The 15942-nt window shown below is 41.7% G+C and overlaps 2 protein-coding genes across 3 annotated transcripts in view; one reads left to right on the forward strand and one right to left on the reverse strand.

Moving 5' to 3' along the window:
* Positions 1-15900, forward strand: part of LOC6534456 — a 28500-nt gene extending 12600 nt beyond the window's left edge. The window contains exons 2-5 of the mRNA XM_002095097.3: positions 11570-11718; positions 11848-11926; positions 14151-14301; positions 14565-15900. Coding sequence (XP_002095133.1) covers positions 11570-11718; positions 11848-11926; positions 14151-14301; positions 14565-15271 — 1086 coding nt within the window. The 3' untranslated portion in view covers positions 15272-15900. The remainder of the gene's footprint in view (positions 1-11569; positions 11719-11847; positions 11927-14150; positions 14302-14564) is intronic.
* LOC6534451 (elongation factor-like GTPase 1) overlaps positions 1-15942 on the reverse strand; it is a 77038-nt gene that overhangs the window by 57981 nt on the left and 3115 nt on the right. The window lies entirely within an intron of this gene.

The raw sequence follows: 15942 nt of genomic DNA on the forward strand, positions 1-15942 counted from the left end.
GAAAGTTGTGGGTTGTGTCAGAGCGATATGCACTGGAGTTGGCCAGCGTTTGTCCGGCCATTTGTCAGATAGTTGCACAGCTACCACGTACTTTCCCAGAAACAGAAGTTCCTCGAAGGAGGACTCCGGCTCAATTATGTGCGAAGATTCCATCGAAATCATTAAAATAACAAATTGGCCACGATACGCAGCACACCAAATGGACAAAGCCGCAAAACTCCTTTTTGGATTTTGGTTTGCCAAAGAAAATTGAGTTGGTCAACTGCGAGTGCGGATTGTTTTTGGAGGGAGCACTGGTTGTGGTGGCTGGTGGTGGTGGTTAAGTGGCTTGGTGGCTTGGCAAACCGCAAATAGCAAATAGCAAAATGGTGCAAAAAGGGTACAAACCGATGGCAGGCTTCAATTACGGTGTGTCTGACTGAGTGGGTGGGGGTGGCTTTCAAAAAATGCGCTTTCTAACTGCAGCCACCCGTTCCCATATCCCTATCATCATGAAGTCATCGAAGTTTATCATCATCATCATCATCATGGGGCACAGCCGAAAAGCAAAAGTTTCTTCATGGGCTAAAAGCGTGTGCGATGGGCGTGGCATTTGAAATGGAAATTTATGCCACAAGATGCAAGATACAAGCCCCGACCAATATGTGTCATTTGTGGTAGGGTAGTCTCCTGGAGATTCCTGGCCAGACAACGCTAATTGAGTTCAAAGATCGCAGAGCATAGGAAAAGTGGGAAAACTCGCAACTTCGTGGAACGGAACCCAACTTTTGCACACTTTTATTAATCGTTTCTGGCAAAAAGGCGAAGGCAGAAGCAGGCCGAGTTTCCAAGTTTCTCAGGCACCCATAACACGACCGCATCTTCAATCAACGTCATCCACCAGCTCCATAGTCTCCATAGAGTCCATAGACTGCGGTTCCGAAAAACCGGACCCCAGGATGGCCGCGAAAATTAATGAGCGAATCCCTCGCCCTAGACATTTTTTACATAGGCGGGCAATATCGAGTTTGACTGCTCTCGCATATGGATATGGCCAGGATGGATGATGGGCAGGCGCAACAAAGTAGTCCGCATCCCAATTGGCTGCATTTGGCCATAGGACACATCATGATGATGACGACGACGCCAACGAGGATGGATGTGGATGTAGATGAGGATGCCACCGATTGTGACAGGTTTATGCGCAGCGAATTGCTGTGAAACTCAAATAAAATGTGAGGTGAGAAGGCCTTCAAATCAGAGTTGCCAGGAGAAGTAGGAGGCTGGTCGCTGGACTCCTAAGTCTTAAATCATTGTACAGCTCATAAAGTGCTCATGAATTAATGAGAAAAATACTCATTAGAAAGCTAAACTGCGTTCGACTGATGATTAGACGAAAATCCGAAAGACTTAAAACTCCTATAACTGTACTTCCAAATGCATTTCACCAACTAAAATAAATATTTTTTAGGATGCCAACAAAGCCACAAATGTGCAGGGAAGTTACATTTATGCAGGAAATTCATAAATTCGAACTCATAAAAATATCCCGCTTGGAGCAGCAAGTGGCAATAAAACACGATTAGCGCCAACGCGTAAACCTCAATTCGCTGGACTCAATCCTCCCGTTTGGGCAAGACCCAGTGGTGGAGGCATCCTCTCCCAGAAGGCGACTCCACTTGGTTGCTCCGGCCTCTGGCCGCCGACTGCCGGTTTGAACGGTTTGAAATTGAGCAGCGGAGTTGGGTAATTTGATAGGCGACAACTAGCCAGCCACGGTTACAACCGTCAACCGACAAACGCCAACGGACCTGCGGTGGAGCAATGGATCTGCGGAGCTATAGCCGTGTACCTATGGAGCTGTGGAGCTGTGGAGCTGTGGTGCTGTTGTGATGTGGTGCTGCAGCAAAAAGTATCTCAACGTGTGCGTATCTCTTACAGTGCAACAAGCAAGTGCAACTAATAAATTAATGTGCCTGCCAGTGGAGAATGGAGAAAGACTGAGGCTGCGAAACTGGGGGCCTTGTAACCACTCATAGTTGGCTGTCACCTGGCAAAATGAAAGCTACAATGCAAGCCAACCAGCCAGCCAGCCAGCCTTTTGATCATAGCGTGCTAAATTTGCCAAGCAGGCAGTCAGGCAGCCAGGCAGTTGGCATGTCAATGGTAGATACAAGATACATTCGTATCGCTACAGGAATGCGCTGCGTTTGCATACGAGATGAGGTTGAGCTGCACTGCTGCTGCTGCTGCTGCTGCTGCTGCTGCTGCGGATGCATCTGCATCTTGGGTTGGTTGGGGAAGAAGAAAAGAGGGCTGACCTGCATAACGGTGCTGCTGAAGATGAAGACGGAACGAACTGCAGAATGAGCCCAGAAGACTCTCCGATCCGCTCGATCTGCGGCTCTTTATCATTATCCATAATAATAGAGAACCAAGACCGAGACCGAGACCGAAACTGAGAAACTCTGGAACTCAGATATCCAGAGAACCAGAGACTCGGAAACTCAGAAACTCACAAAGATGCAGCTTTCATAATGCTGTCCATTTTGATTATCATTCACTTAATTATGATTGATAGCTGTAAATGCCGAGCTCAGCCATGTATCTATTAGATACCATTCTTGGCTGCCGATTGGTTTTACTGTTAAGCTCAACGAACGTATCTGCTCGGTCCATTTTGGTCCGGCGATCACCAAATGCAAATCCAAATTGCCCGCGACTGTGGAAATTGCCTTCTACGAGGAAAAAACACAAAATCTGTCGCACATTACAAATGACCAAAGGAGTGAAGATGTTCGCCAGATACATCAACGTATCTACAAGTTCTTCTCCTGCAATTTCTCTACTCAGAAGAAGCAGATCAGAAAAGGGTTAGGAATTCGCTTTATATTGCCGACTCTGAGTTTTTACGGTCAAAGAAACATTAGTCATGGTTGTCTGTTGTTTTGAGGAGCAAGTGGTGAAAAAATACCTTTCGAAAAATACTTTCAGTGTCAATGCATTGGTAAAGAAATAAAGTTTAGTTTAAAGGAATTCCAATATACCATTTATATTATAAGTAATCAAATTTAAATGATTATAAACTTAAAAAAAAATAAAACCTACGCTGTCTATGATTGCCATTTTCAATGGTAACAACAAAATACATTTAAATTACGATGTTCAACAAAGGTAATAAAATCAAATCATTTGCTTAATTAAATGTAAAGTTTTAAATTATACCGGAAAGCCTCTGATCAAAAGATATACGAGTATTAACTTTTATGTCTACTAAAAAACCATTTAAAAGAATAATAAAATCGTTTGAATCACACTTTCAAAACAATGGCTATATCCAAAGCTTTCCGTCATAAGTGTAAGTAAGTCGGTAAAATGGCATTTCCTTTGAGCGGCCTTTTCCCTGACCACCAACTTGGGTACCTGGAAACACACTCGCATTCCAGTGTAAGCTCGTGCAACTTGTTGCAAGTTGGCTAATACAGACATTAGCCAAGTGTAATGGCTCTGCCCCAGAAGAGGAATCACTGCAGCGTGTTCCCTTCGAAGCGGAAGCTAATAATTAACACAGAAATAAAAAACACATCGCACTGATAGAGGGAAAAATGTAAAGTGGAAAATGGAAAATGCAAAGCGCGTAATGTCGGCATCTTTATCTCTCACCTCTTTTTTTTCGCTGGCCTCCGTGGTGGAAAAAGCCATGCGAAAAGTAAATTGTCAGATGCAAAACAAAAGCCGAAACGTAACCCCAGGGCCTTGGGGGGCGTGGCAGGGGGCGGTGAATAAGATGTGCAATGTGCGCTACTTTGATAAAACAGAAAAAATGGCAAGGCATGGAAGAAGAATGCGAAGAAAGTCCAATAAAAGAAAGTGTTTGGCCCCAAGGCCCCAAAAACCAAAGAGGAAGATGTCGGCGAATAGAAGAGCCAACCTACTGCACATTATGTTAAATAGAAGACTCTGAAGAATCGAGACAAAGCAAACAGCTGCAGTAATTAGGCACGACAAAGGAATTATTTGCAGTCTCTGGATGTTTTCCATTTTAATTTGAAACCTCTACAAAGTAAATAGTGCTTTTAAATGAGCTCTTAAATCATTTATTTGAGACGCCTCACAAAATAAAACCATTAGCAGACCCCGAAGAAATGCGATGTTAATCACTTATTTTTCTCTGGCTTAAAATAAATAAACGAAATTCGCTTTCTTTACTATTGCATTTCGTAACTTACTTGGTGTAGATTAAAATTTAAATTTCAATTATAAAAGAGTTGCCTATTTGCTCCAGCGCAATTTTATTTGCAATTTTGTCTTAATGATTTGAACATTATTTTGACACAACCCCATACTAATTTCGCTTTCTTTGCCTTCTTTTCTTTCTTTCAGGTAAGCATCTCTCCACCGCAATGACCATTTAGAGTACGTGATTCGGAAAACAAAGAGGAGACCAAATGCCTAGAAAAAGTCCAGCATTTTGGCCCCCCAGATTGGCGTAGAGTTTATTATGCGTTTTAGCGGTAAAAAGCGGCAATAACAACAAACAAACCAAAACATTTTGACCGCTTTGCCGGACTATTGTTCGGGGTAAACGACCAGACCTGATGTATGGGCCATCAAATGGTTATGGATTCTCTTCAAGCACCCAAACTCCTCCTCTTCTTAAGTGAATTTGTTTGACGTGTTTGCCTTGAACAAATATACAAACAAAGCGACTGGATTCGGGGCCTATTTGGGTTAGTTTTTATGAGTTAACTGCGAAAGAACGCCGAAGAAAGTGATAGCTACTCGCGATTTGAATGAGGAAAGTGATTTTTAATAGAATTTTACATGAAAGCGAATAGAAATAGGGAGAATTATATTGAGGTAGAGTTTTAAGAGAGTTTTAATGGAACTTGGTAAGCAGAAGTTTTAATCAAACCTTTAATTATTATTTACAAATAAGATATAAAATAAGTATTACGAAATCTCTCTTCGTTTCTAGAGTTTTAAATGGGTTTTCTGAATCTAAAAACTAGATTCACCATTTCAATACACCATTTCTAAGCAAGATATTGATAACAATATAACAAACATAAACTTAAAACTTTCCAAATTTCAAATGTAAGCCTATTGCGGACATAAGAAGCCATATTCCAAGCATCCGGCTAGCCCCATATCTTAATATTACCGACTAATGTCAGACTTCCCCTTGGTATCATGACCAAATCGTTACCGTAATGGCAGCAACATTAATTCTGTCCCACAAAGTGTCCCAAACAACGGAGGCCAGGCCGGAGCAACTCATAAACGTGCATTAAAGACCATATCATAGCCGGCATTTAAAGTCATTAAAGGTTCAACAAACCTTAACCAACGAGCCGAAAGAACTGTTCAGGACCGGACCAGACCCCTCCGGCCACGAAAACTAGAACAATAAACTCGGCCAGCAGCAGCAGTGCTTAAAAAAATGAAAAAAAATATATATTGAGAAAAACGACCAAGTAACGAGAAGGGGGCAAGAAATGTAAAAATATTATTATTACGGCACTGGGCATTAAAGCCAAATGTAATCCGGAGCATCTGGCCAACAGGGCTTATGACCAAACACGGAAATACCCTTTTTGGCCCGAATGGCATTAGAGCCACACTAGAACAAATTAACGCTCGCTCTGCGGTTGACACATTAAACGGATTCTGATTCTGATTCTGATTCCGACTTCGCTTCTTCGATTCAGTTTCATCAACATGGCGTAGATGACAATTATGAACACGTCTTTGGTCGACGACTTGAATTGGGTATGGAATGCGGTGGTTGCTGTTGCTGTTGGATTATTCAACAATTTTTTCCATTATTCATTGCCAGCCAAATCATGTAATTGCCTTGTATGCATCTTGGTTTTTCCACTGTGCACAGAAAGAAATAATACTTCTTCAGCGATACATAAAAGTGCCAATTATTTTGTTGAATATTTCATTTTTTTATGAACTGTGCCTTAGAGCTTTTTCTCAAATTGTAGTTATATAAAGTTAGCATCATTAGAATGAATAATCTCTTTTTTTCGTGTGCATCTGCTAGTTCTTTTTTTGTTGCAATCTGTATCTGCAATCGTCATCTTCATCGCGGTGCGGCTCAGCACAGCTCCCCTTTGTTTGCCGTTTGACAAGTTATGCGCGGAAAAACAGCAGAGAAACAAAAAATTGTAACACCGCCTAAGATGGATATCAGTTACGCATGCGCAGCGCAGAAGGCCGCATCTACAAAGAGCCAACTTTGGCCAGCGTTCAGCATCCAGCGGCCTGAATGTCTAGGAAAGATCTTGAAAGAACAGGGGCCTCAAAAGAGCACGGCTCCGTTTGGGATGCATATAGGGAAGAGTGGCTTGCTTTAGTTCAAGTTGAATATCAAGCGAATATGTTTCTCTATACAGGTCATTGAATATGAAAATTAATTTAAAAAAGTCCCGAGATTTAAGTTTACAATCCATATTAGATTTTAATGTTGCAGGTTCAGTTTCAGCCACTTTAATCAATTTATGACAACAAACCTTACCATAATGGGAGTAGCTAGGTAATTTTGTATAGCAATTTTACAGAAAGCAAGAAACAATCATTTTTATTCCCAAAATGAAAAACGACGACATTGGTGTACAGCTCATTATAAAGTAATTTTTGGTTAAAAAAGAAATTTCACTACACCTATTATTACTACTCACGCTCTTGCATAAATATTATATCTTTTAACTACGCAATTAGTCTTCCTCATGAAATTTTTATGATGAAGGATCCATAAGCAGAACGCTAACCGAACACTCAGTTCATATGCAATATATCCGCTGGCCTGCAGATTTTCCCCTCAATAACTGGGCATATATTGTACACGAAAAATGATCGGCAATCAGGCTGTACAATTTATTTAACATTTTAATTACAACATGCGGACATAAACAACTTGAGAGTGTTGAGAGTTTACGAGAGCTTGGGGCTACTCAGAAAACACCAAAAGACCAAAAGACCAAAAAGCCATTGAAATCGAGGAAGAGGAAAAGGCCCAGCTGGAGGTTCCTACACACAGAGGTTGTGATGCGAATGACTTTTACCGGGTTTTTGGTTGGATGCTGTGCGGGATGATGATGGCCAAAGCGATGATGATGATAATTATCAATTGCCCGGCGCAAAGAGGAAAAAGCGTTAGGCAAACAAACAAATAAATAATGGTAAACAAACAAACAAATAAACAAACGGCTTTGTGCCGGGATTTGCATGAGAAACCACAGTTAACAGGGGTAAAATAGAAAAAAAAATAGAAAAAAAAACACAATCTCGAGTGAAACGTGTAAGTGTGCAAGTGTAAGGTTTTCGGTAGCTTGTCGTGTCAAATAAAAGAAAAAGGTCTGGTCCGAAAAGCAAGATACATCCGTGAGTAGACAGACAAACTACTTGAAACTTCACGCTTTATAAATAACAATAAAAACAAACCCAGCGCGCAGAACTTCAACGAAAGTACTTGAAAACTGAATTTTGGTTTCACTTCGAGCATAAAATTAAATAACAAACAACCTAAGAGGGAGAATGAATGAGTAATGCTTTAAAATGGCAACTAATTTTCAGTTCTTTCCCACTGAAAGTGGTAGGTGTGAGACACACGAAGACTTTCACGTAATTAAATCAAATTTCGAAATGAAAATGAAATGAAAATTATTTATTAATTGCGGCTGTAGCAATGCAAATTTCCATTGAATCTGAATAAGAGAGTCTTGAGCGCTAAGACTTCAGTCTTGAGTCTTGAATCTTGAGTCGTTGGAATTGAGTCTGAGAAGTAGCTTTATCCGTAGTCAAAGCGGTGAAATTTCATGTGACTGTTTTTTCTCCACTCCTGAATCTCTTCAAGCTGATTTGAATAACAAGTGGCGGGGTTTTCGCATCTGCAAGATATATAGATACAAGCTGGCGCTGCTGTCGCTTACATGCGTTTAGCTTTGGCTCCTTGGTTTCGCCGTCTCTCTCATTAAAAGTAAATTTCGAGCTGCCGGCATAAATCAAGCCTCCAAATGGCGACTCGGCTTTAAGATATATATTCGCTGTTCAGAGTGCGCAAAGAAATGCGATGGGGCTAAGTCTCCTATGCCCGGAGGACATGAAATCCGAGAAGTGCTGCTGACTGCAGGACTTGTTTGCTAAGCTTGTTAGTTGCAAAAACAAAGGCTGAGAAACTGAAAATCAACTTGGCTGTGAAGTGTGGAAGACAAATGTAGCTATTTGTCATTTTGAAAATTGCTCATAGCCAAATGGAAGATAGTTTGGGTGAGATTTTGGGGCAGTAACTCAGGATTTTCAATAACTTGATGCCAAAATAGTTTACTGATTTTACACGTGTGATAAATAATGAAAGCAACTGCGAGTACATGCTAAAAATATTTAAATTACTTCAGCTTCAATCACCGCAGAATATTTAAACTTAATTGCACAACATGTTGACAATGAAGTGAAATCAAATATCTTATCTATGCAAATTTATGCATAGAAATATGTGCAAGTGTTTCATAGGTTTTACTTGATTATCTCACGAAAAACCATAATATCTTAAGGAACTGAAAACAATTCTTTGCATCCATATTATGCCGAAATTTCCCTCATCAATGGCTCATCAATGGCAGCTAATCAAGTGGCAATCATGGCCATCGAAACAAGTCAATAAGCCAGGCATTCATCAGCAAACAAATCACGCATACGTCGTGTTGCACACAGCTTGTTTCTGCGATTGCCACTGCAATTTACTGTTTGTTGTTTGCTATTTACCATGCAATGTTGTTATGGAACAAACAGAAAGAAAAATTTTCCACGTCATTTGGCAAATGGCAAATAGAAAAACAAATTAGCATCCAAAAGCGAAAGAAAGAGTTGCGAGTTGCATAAAAGGAAAACTTTAAAGAGCCATTCGGCACTAAAGGAAAATCAACGGAAATGTCACTTTCTTTTCAATCAAAACGCAATTCATGGCACTCCAAAAATACAACAAGAAACAAGAAAAAAGTGGGAAAAAACCCAAAACACGAAGTGCAGAAAAAGAAACACAACCCGCGAAAGGTCGCGTCGAGATTCCGACTCCGAGTTGCAGTCCAAATTGCAGGAAGCTGGCATCGGAGAACACGATTTTCAAGTGGCACTTGGGTGGGCAGGGGCAGAAAAAAACTGAAAATCCAATAAAACAAAAAAAAAACAAAAAAAAACTAAAAACGAACTGGAGGGACCGGGGAGTATCTCCTGCTAACTGCCACCGGCTGAACTTTAACCTGTGTGAAAAGCGGACAACAGAGCAACACAGCCACACAAAACGCTTTAATTTGCAGTTCGTGGAAAATTCTTTTGGCTTAGGGCCTAGTTAGGGACTTCCCCTCCAATCCACCAGCTCGCTGCATTGGTACACGGTAAATATTTAAAAATGTACTTAACCAAAGTGAAAGAGACAGGCAGCACGGCTGTGGAGTGGAAACAAAGGCATTGGCGGCGACAGTTTGGACATTTGGACAGAAGCGACAACCAGCTGACGCCAAATAGGGAAACGGAAAAGCTGGAAAAGCTCGAAGTGCTCAAAGAGCTCAAAGAGCTAGAAAAGCCAAAGTACAAGCGGCAAAAATTCAATAATAATGGTCAGGGTCAGTGTAAATCACTCTCTTGCCAGAAAGCAGGCCTACCTGACAGTAGGTGGCTGAGTGGCTGAATGGCTGAATACCCGAATGAATGAATGAATGGCAAATGACTGACATGGGAAGTACCGTTCAGTTCGGTACAGGCGAATCATGGCCCGGCAATTTGGCCTAAACCAAAGATGCTTTCTGTTCAATTATGTGCTAAGTAGGAAAAGGGAATTGTTTGAGTTTCAGTTGAAGCTGGAGCTGAAGCTGGGGGCTCCGCGTTTCGAATTCGGGGCGCTAGAAAAAGGAAAATGGGGTTCAAGGTGCCTGTAAACTAGATCGATAAATTGTCAGCCAAATGGAAAGCTGTTTGCAGCGCAGCGCAGTCGAAAATTGAGGTAACTAAATTGAAATGTTAATGGAAAAGTAAAAACAAATAAAAGGACAAATAAAAACAGTTGGATTGTATTGTAAAACTGAACTGAATTCAACTGTAAGTCGTCTTAAGTTTCCAATGAATGTAATTCCCTCTTAATCTAGCCATTTTTCATAGACTAAAATCATTAGGTCTCCAACTGGCCTTCCAACTGCTTACCCTTTTCATTTCCAAGTATCCCCTTACACGCATTGATAAACAAGAAAACAAATTACAGAATAATTAAAAACTACCTAGAAAGGAAAAGTAATGCAGCACATTGAAATAGAAACTACCATCAAATGTGTCATGAATGCCGACTGAAAAGTGCCCCAAGTACAGACTAAGAAAATTGAAGTGCGAAAACTTTTTAATAGTCAAACAAGGGGAAAGAATAAATGAAGGGAGAGGGTATCCTGAGTTCCCCCAGCTGTCGGTAAAAGTTTCCCAAAATGAAAAACAACTTGGGGAAAACACACTGGGAAATGGTCGCAGGAAGGAAGTGGCTGATGGGTTGGGTCAGGTGGCATGGGATACGAAAGGGAGATGGCTGGAAATTACAAGTAAAAGTGCGTTTGGCAGTTTACCCGGTTACCCAGGGTTACCTACTATACACATATATATGCATTAATATATATATATATGTTATATACCCACACTCGACTCTACGTGTTCCCCTTCAAGTTGCATCAATTTCTTAATAACTTTGTTGCCCCTTCCTCAGCGGAAAAGGCGCGTTGCAACGCGATGCAAGGCGAGCCAAGCAATTTTGTGTGGCATTATGTGAGGGTCTCGTTTGCCATTAACCTGCTTTGGCCAAGGCAACTCAACTCCCCACTCAACTCGACTAAACGCGACTCAAATCAACTCAGCTCGAGTCGCCTCTCCTCAGCTCAAAGTGCTTGAATGGCTGGTAGGAGACTGTCCTCACTTGTTCTCCTGCCTTTTTTATGCTTTATCCGTTTTCGAGTCTCTCAGGATTTAAAAACGACATACAAAAACGCCACTTTGGATACTCTTTTAGTTATCATTGAATTATATGGAAGCATTTGTTTAGTTTCTCTAACTTAAACAATTATCATAGATTTTTATAGATATAATATATTTATAATTATTTATAATATGACAAACAGAACTACTTTCAATTTGCTTGAATTAATTATAAGTACCTGAGATTCATGTAGGCAGCTTTCAGCTTGTGCTTTACGTCTTTAACTGAGACAAGACTATTCCCCACTGTGCGAAATGAAAACTTTTGGCAGGGCGATGGTCTACATGGGATGATGGAATGTGGATGGCTATAACAATCCAACTGGGGGAGCGTCAATTTCGCACTTCATCCATGCCAGAAAGCTGGCAGTAAACAAACAACACTGTAACACCTCGACAAGACACCTCTTTCCTCCGAGGAGCAAACATTTGCCAGCCGGCCAGCAGAGCAACTTTAATTGCTAACCAAATAGAAGAAGAAACTAACTAGAGGAGGAGGTGGCAAACCCTTTTCACCACATCAATCAACAGGAGCTAAGGAATCTCATCGTACTCATTGCTCCTTCTCCCTTTACAGAAAACGGCGACAGCGAAACCGACGAAATATCATTATTATCCGCACAATCAGCACATCTATCTGCTGCCCGAGTGTGCCATTCAGCAAGTTTGTAACGCCGTCTACGTGAGATTGAACTACACCCAACCACTGTGCGCCTGTCCATCAAGGTGAGTTGCTAGATTGGAAATGGCCTGGAAATTGGACCTACCCACTTGTCACTCCCGCCGCCCCCAGGCTCTAATTAATCCAGCGAATATAATCCTCTAATCCTGCTCCTTTGCTCATCTGCTCCACAGATATCGTGATCCCTGCTCGGCCAGTCTGAATGAAGATGATCAGCATACCACAAAATTGGTTGGCGATACTAAGAAGAAGGTGAGCTCATTCACATTTCATACCAACCGAGTTACTTGGATAATTGCCCTGGGGCCACGACCGTAGGATTCCTTGGGAACCGAAAGTGCAACTGACAGCAGGCATTTTCAGATCATTTGTTAGATCACTCTCGATTGATCATTAGTTCAATAGATGGTTACAGGTTCTCGCTGGCACGACTCCGGATCTCTGGGAAGTCGAAATCGAAATCTTCACTGGCTGACCACAAATATAATGTGATCTATTTTTGAATGAGTTAGTGCAAGATGGAATCAGTAGGATCATTGGTAGCTTAATAGAGCAGATCGCTGACAAAAGACACGAAATTCATGTTCTGCAATTGCTTGAAGCTCGAATTATTTTATGACCGGAAGATATTTTTTTTCGTAAACACTCGACATCGCATGGGAAGTAGTTATTGAGATGTATTAGATTGATCTGAAGGTATTTTTATTTACGTTTCCGTTTTTCCAAGGAATGCCTATTGAAAGAAATTTGATATCGCTTTTACGCTATTGTTAAAAAACAACTTCCAGACTAATTGATCATTTAGGGAACCAACTTCAAATGAAAACTTCTTTGGCATAAAGAAGTAAGTACCGAATGTTTGATTAAATGAACGAAGTGGGCAAGAAAATAAGCAACAACACGTCCAACTCCTAATAAACCACAGAATTATCAATCGATTGATTACTTAGAGAAGATGAGTGCTTCTTAACGTAGACACTCCTTGAAATTGCACGAAAGTTTCGCGGGGCAGTGGTCAATTAAAGAAAATCACGATGCCTGGAAGCCAGCAATATATCATTTGATCAGTTGAAGATCACCCCCTTTGGCTGTTTGGCCAAACCAAAGGAATTGAGCCTCATTTGCTGGATTAGCGAATCGTAAAATTGATTTCTCGAACCTCATCCCCAACTCTCGCTGGAGAGGAACTGCTTCCCAGCCAGCCGAAGGCACGATCAGTTGGCCAGGTCAGCTTCCCAGATCGCCTTGTGGATTGCAATGTTATTTGCTTTATGGCCTGGCCATGATCGGCTCCTTCGCCCGATTTTCCCTAGATTCCCCCACGTTTAATTGAGTTATAAACGCAAAGCAAGCGGCGTGGCTTCGTAAATGTTCAAATAAATTAAATAATAAAAAGCATTTCTAATGGCTTAATGGTCGCCTAGAGTGCTCCACGTAAAAGGTGTGTGTGGAGTGTGGGCAGTGCGAGACATTGTCATAATTACACATCACTTCACTTCACCGTTAAATGCAACACTTGCTGTTGCTGTTTGCCATTTTGCCATTTTACCATTTTGCCGGAACTGTACAGCAAATTATGAAAATGCGTTTAGCTGGAAAACAGAAAACAAGAGCGGGGCGTTAGGAAAAACTGGAACAGCCGGGCGGACCACATTAACCTGAATGCCACGGCCAATGAAGCGAGCGGAAAACGGTTGGAAAAATAGAAAAAGGCGATGCAGAAGAAAAGATTTTCCCAATCGACTGACATGCAAACGAGCGCCGCAAGAGTCAATCAAATTAACGTTCGGCTGTTTTGTTGTTTGGCTGTTCGACGAACAGCACTTACAGTAGCCCAGGCTGTAAATCAGTTAAAAGGACAATCAGGCTGGCCAATTGAAAGCGTAGCAAAACGGGCGAAGTCGAAGCAATTTGGACAGCAAAGTGTTGGGACCTGCCCACCGGCCTTTAAAGTCTGGCAGATCTCAAAATCGAAGCCCTGGGCAGTGGCTGCTCCTGTTTTTCCCCTTAGTTTCCACCTCGTATTTAGTGACAGCTTGTTCATAGCGTTTAGCATGCTAGCTTTCAATTTAGAGTCATGATCGGGATCTAAATCGGGATGGGGTAACTTTCTTTTTTTCCATCCTGCCCTGTGGGCCAAAGTGAATGGCTAGTGGGGCGTACTATTAAACCAATTCTGCCGTCTAGACAGACTGCACTAAAACTAAATATGGGTTAGACCATCTGCGCCATAAAGAAGTTTTGCCTTCCAAACATTTCGAACCAGTTAAAGTCGTGAAGAACTGCACAAGGCTGTAAAATCTAAAGTATTTTTCAATTAAATTTATGTTCTTTACAATAGAAGGCAAAAATGAAAAATTGAGTTGCAATTAAAATCCTTTGCAGCTTAGAACTGTTGTGCTGTTCCTGCAATAAATATGTTTATAGTGCCTTCCCTCTGTTTGTAAACACCCTGTTTTTTATGTCTCCTATTCAGGCCATCACGTTGGCCAAAACCTGCGAGGCCACCACCGAGATGCGCGAGTGCCGCTCACCCAAGGACTGGTCCCTTCTGGCGCTCCAAAACACACGAACCGGCAAGTCGCACTACTTGGTCATCTGCCGCTGTCCCGACCACTTCAAAATGGGTAAGTTTGAGCATTTACTTTAAAAGCTATATAACAATAACGAGGTATAAATTGATGCTGTTACTATTAAGTAAAAAATGCAAATTAACTCAACAGACATATATGAGAGAATTAAATCATATCTATCCTTTGCAAACTACAAAAAACGAATGCATTAAACAACCAACGTATATAAGGGGAAGTGCCCCTTAAGTAAACATTAGAGTCTTAAAGATACAGATAGTAAAATAAGAAATTCGCATTAAATGTATTGAACTTTTCAGAGGGACCCATGGCCCATGACCAGCCCACCTATGCCAGCGTGCCCGGAATCCGAGTATTCGGCATGATGTGTGTAAAGCCGGGATACTCGGTGCGCAAGCCCAGCAACCAGCCACCCAAAAGGTATCAACTCCAGAAGCCGTTCTATCGTCCGTCTGTGGGAACCACCGTGGGCGGCCAGAAGGATAGCTACGGCAGACCCATCTACGGTGGAGGCAGCTCCTCGGGCAGCTCGGCCATCAGCTCCAACTACCAGCCGCAGGATTCGAGCTTCCAGAACGGAGGAAGCAGTTCGTATCAGTATCTCAACCGACCTGAAAGCGGCGGCAGCCACAGCTCCGCCAACTTCCGTCCGGATCAGTTCTCGATCAACAACTTCCCGAGCAGCAACTACGGACGCAACAACGAGCGGCGCGGCGATCTGCCGCCCATCGAGGCCATTTCGAGTGGATCGGGCACCGGAGCCGAGGAGCAGCCGAGCAGCAGTACTCCAGCGGCAGAGGAGGAGGCCAGAACCACTCTGCAGGCAGAAGAGGAGACGGATCCGGCGGCCGCAGCAGTTCCAGTGGCAGCGGAACTGACCACCACGGCGGAGGAGGCTGGACTCGGTAGCCGGACCAGGCGATCCCTACCCGATACGGATGACTATGAGCCGGAGTTCCCGTGGGATCGCGTGCTCGAGTTCCAGCAGAGCATCATTTGGGACTAAGTTCCGGAAATACCAAGCAACCAATCCTAGTAGATACAATTTCAATAGCACAAGGCGACATTTCCGGCGACTATAAAAGTGTGCAAAAATCAACTGTGACTGAAGTACGAGATGAGAAACACGGAAGTAAATGGCTTCGATAAGCGTAAAGTTAGCGTCACGTAACGTCTAGCGCAACGTAACGTAACGTAATTAGCTAAGCTTTTCATAATTTAAAAAGATGTTTTTAGGCATTTCACTTGGCATTTCACTTCTTCCCAGCGTACCACCATCCCTCTTAATTTATATATTTATACATGTATTTATTTACAAAACAATTTACGAATTAATTAAACAATTACAAGTGCCCGGGCACGATCGCACTAATTGTTTAATTAATTTGTTTTGCATTTAAGCGTAAACAAGGCCTCAACTTTTTAAAATAATATTTAAAGATTTAAACGAATAGTTTAGGTGCAAAACTGGAAACTATTTAAAAAGGAAACATATGAACAAAATGATAATTAAATACAAAACCAACACCGAAATTATTTAACCTAAATTTAGTTGCTTATTTATGTTTAGACCTAAGCTGCATTTACTAGTAGTTAAATAAAATACTATTTAAAAACATGTCTTATTCCTCAAAATTGAAGTTATCTTCAGGAGTTTAAAGTTTTTAAGTTGATAGC

This window comes from Drosophila yakuba, chromosome 3L, assembly GCF_016746365.2.
Source record: "Drosophila yakuba strain Tai18E2 chromosome 3L, Prin_Dyak_Tai18E2_2.1, whole genome shotgun sequence".
NCBI lineage: Eukaryota > Metazoa > Arthropoda > Insecta > Diptera > Drosophilidae > Drosophila > Drosophila yakuba.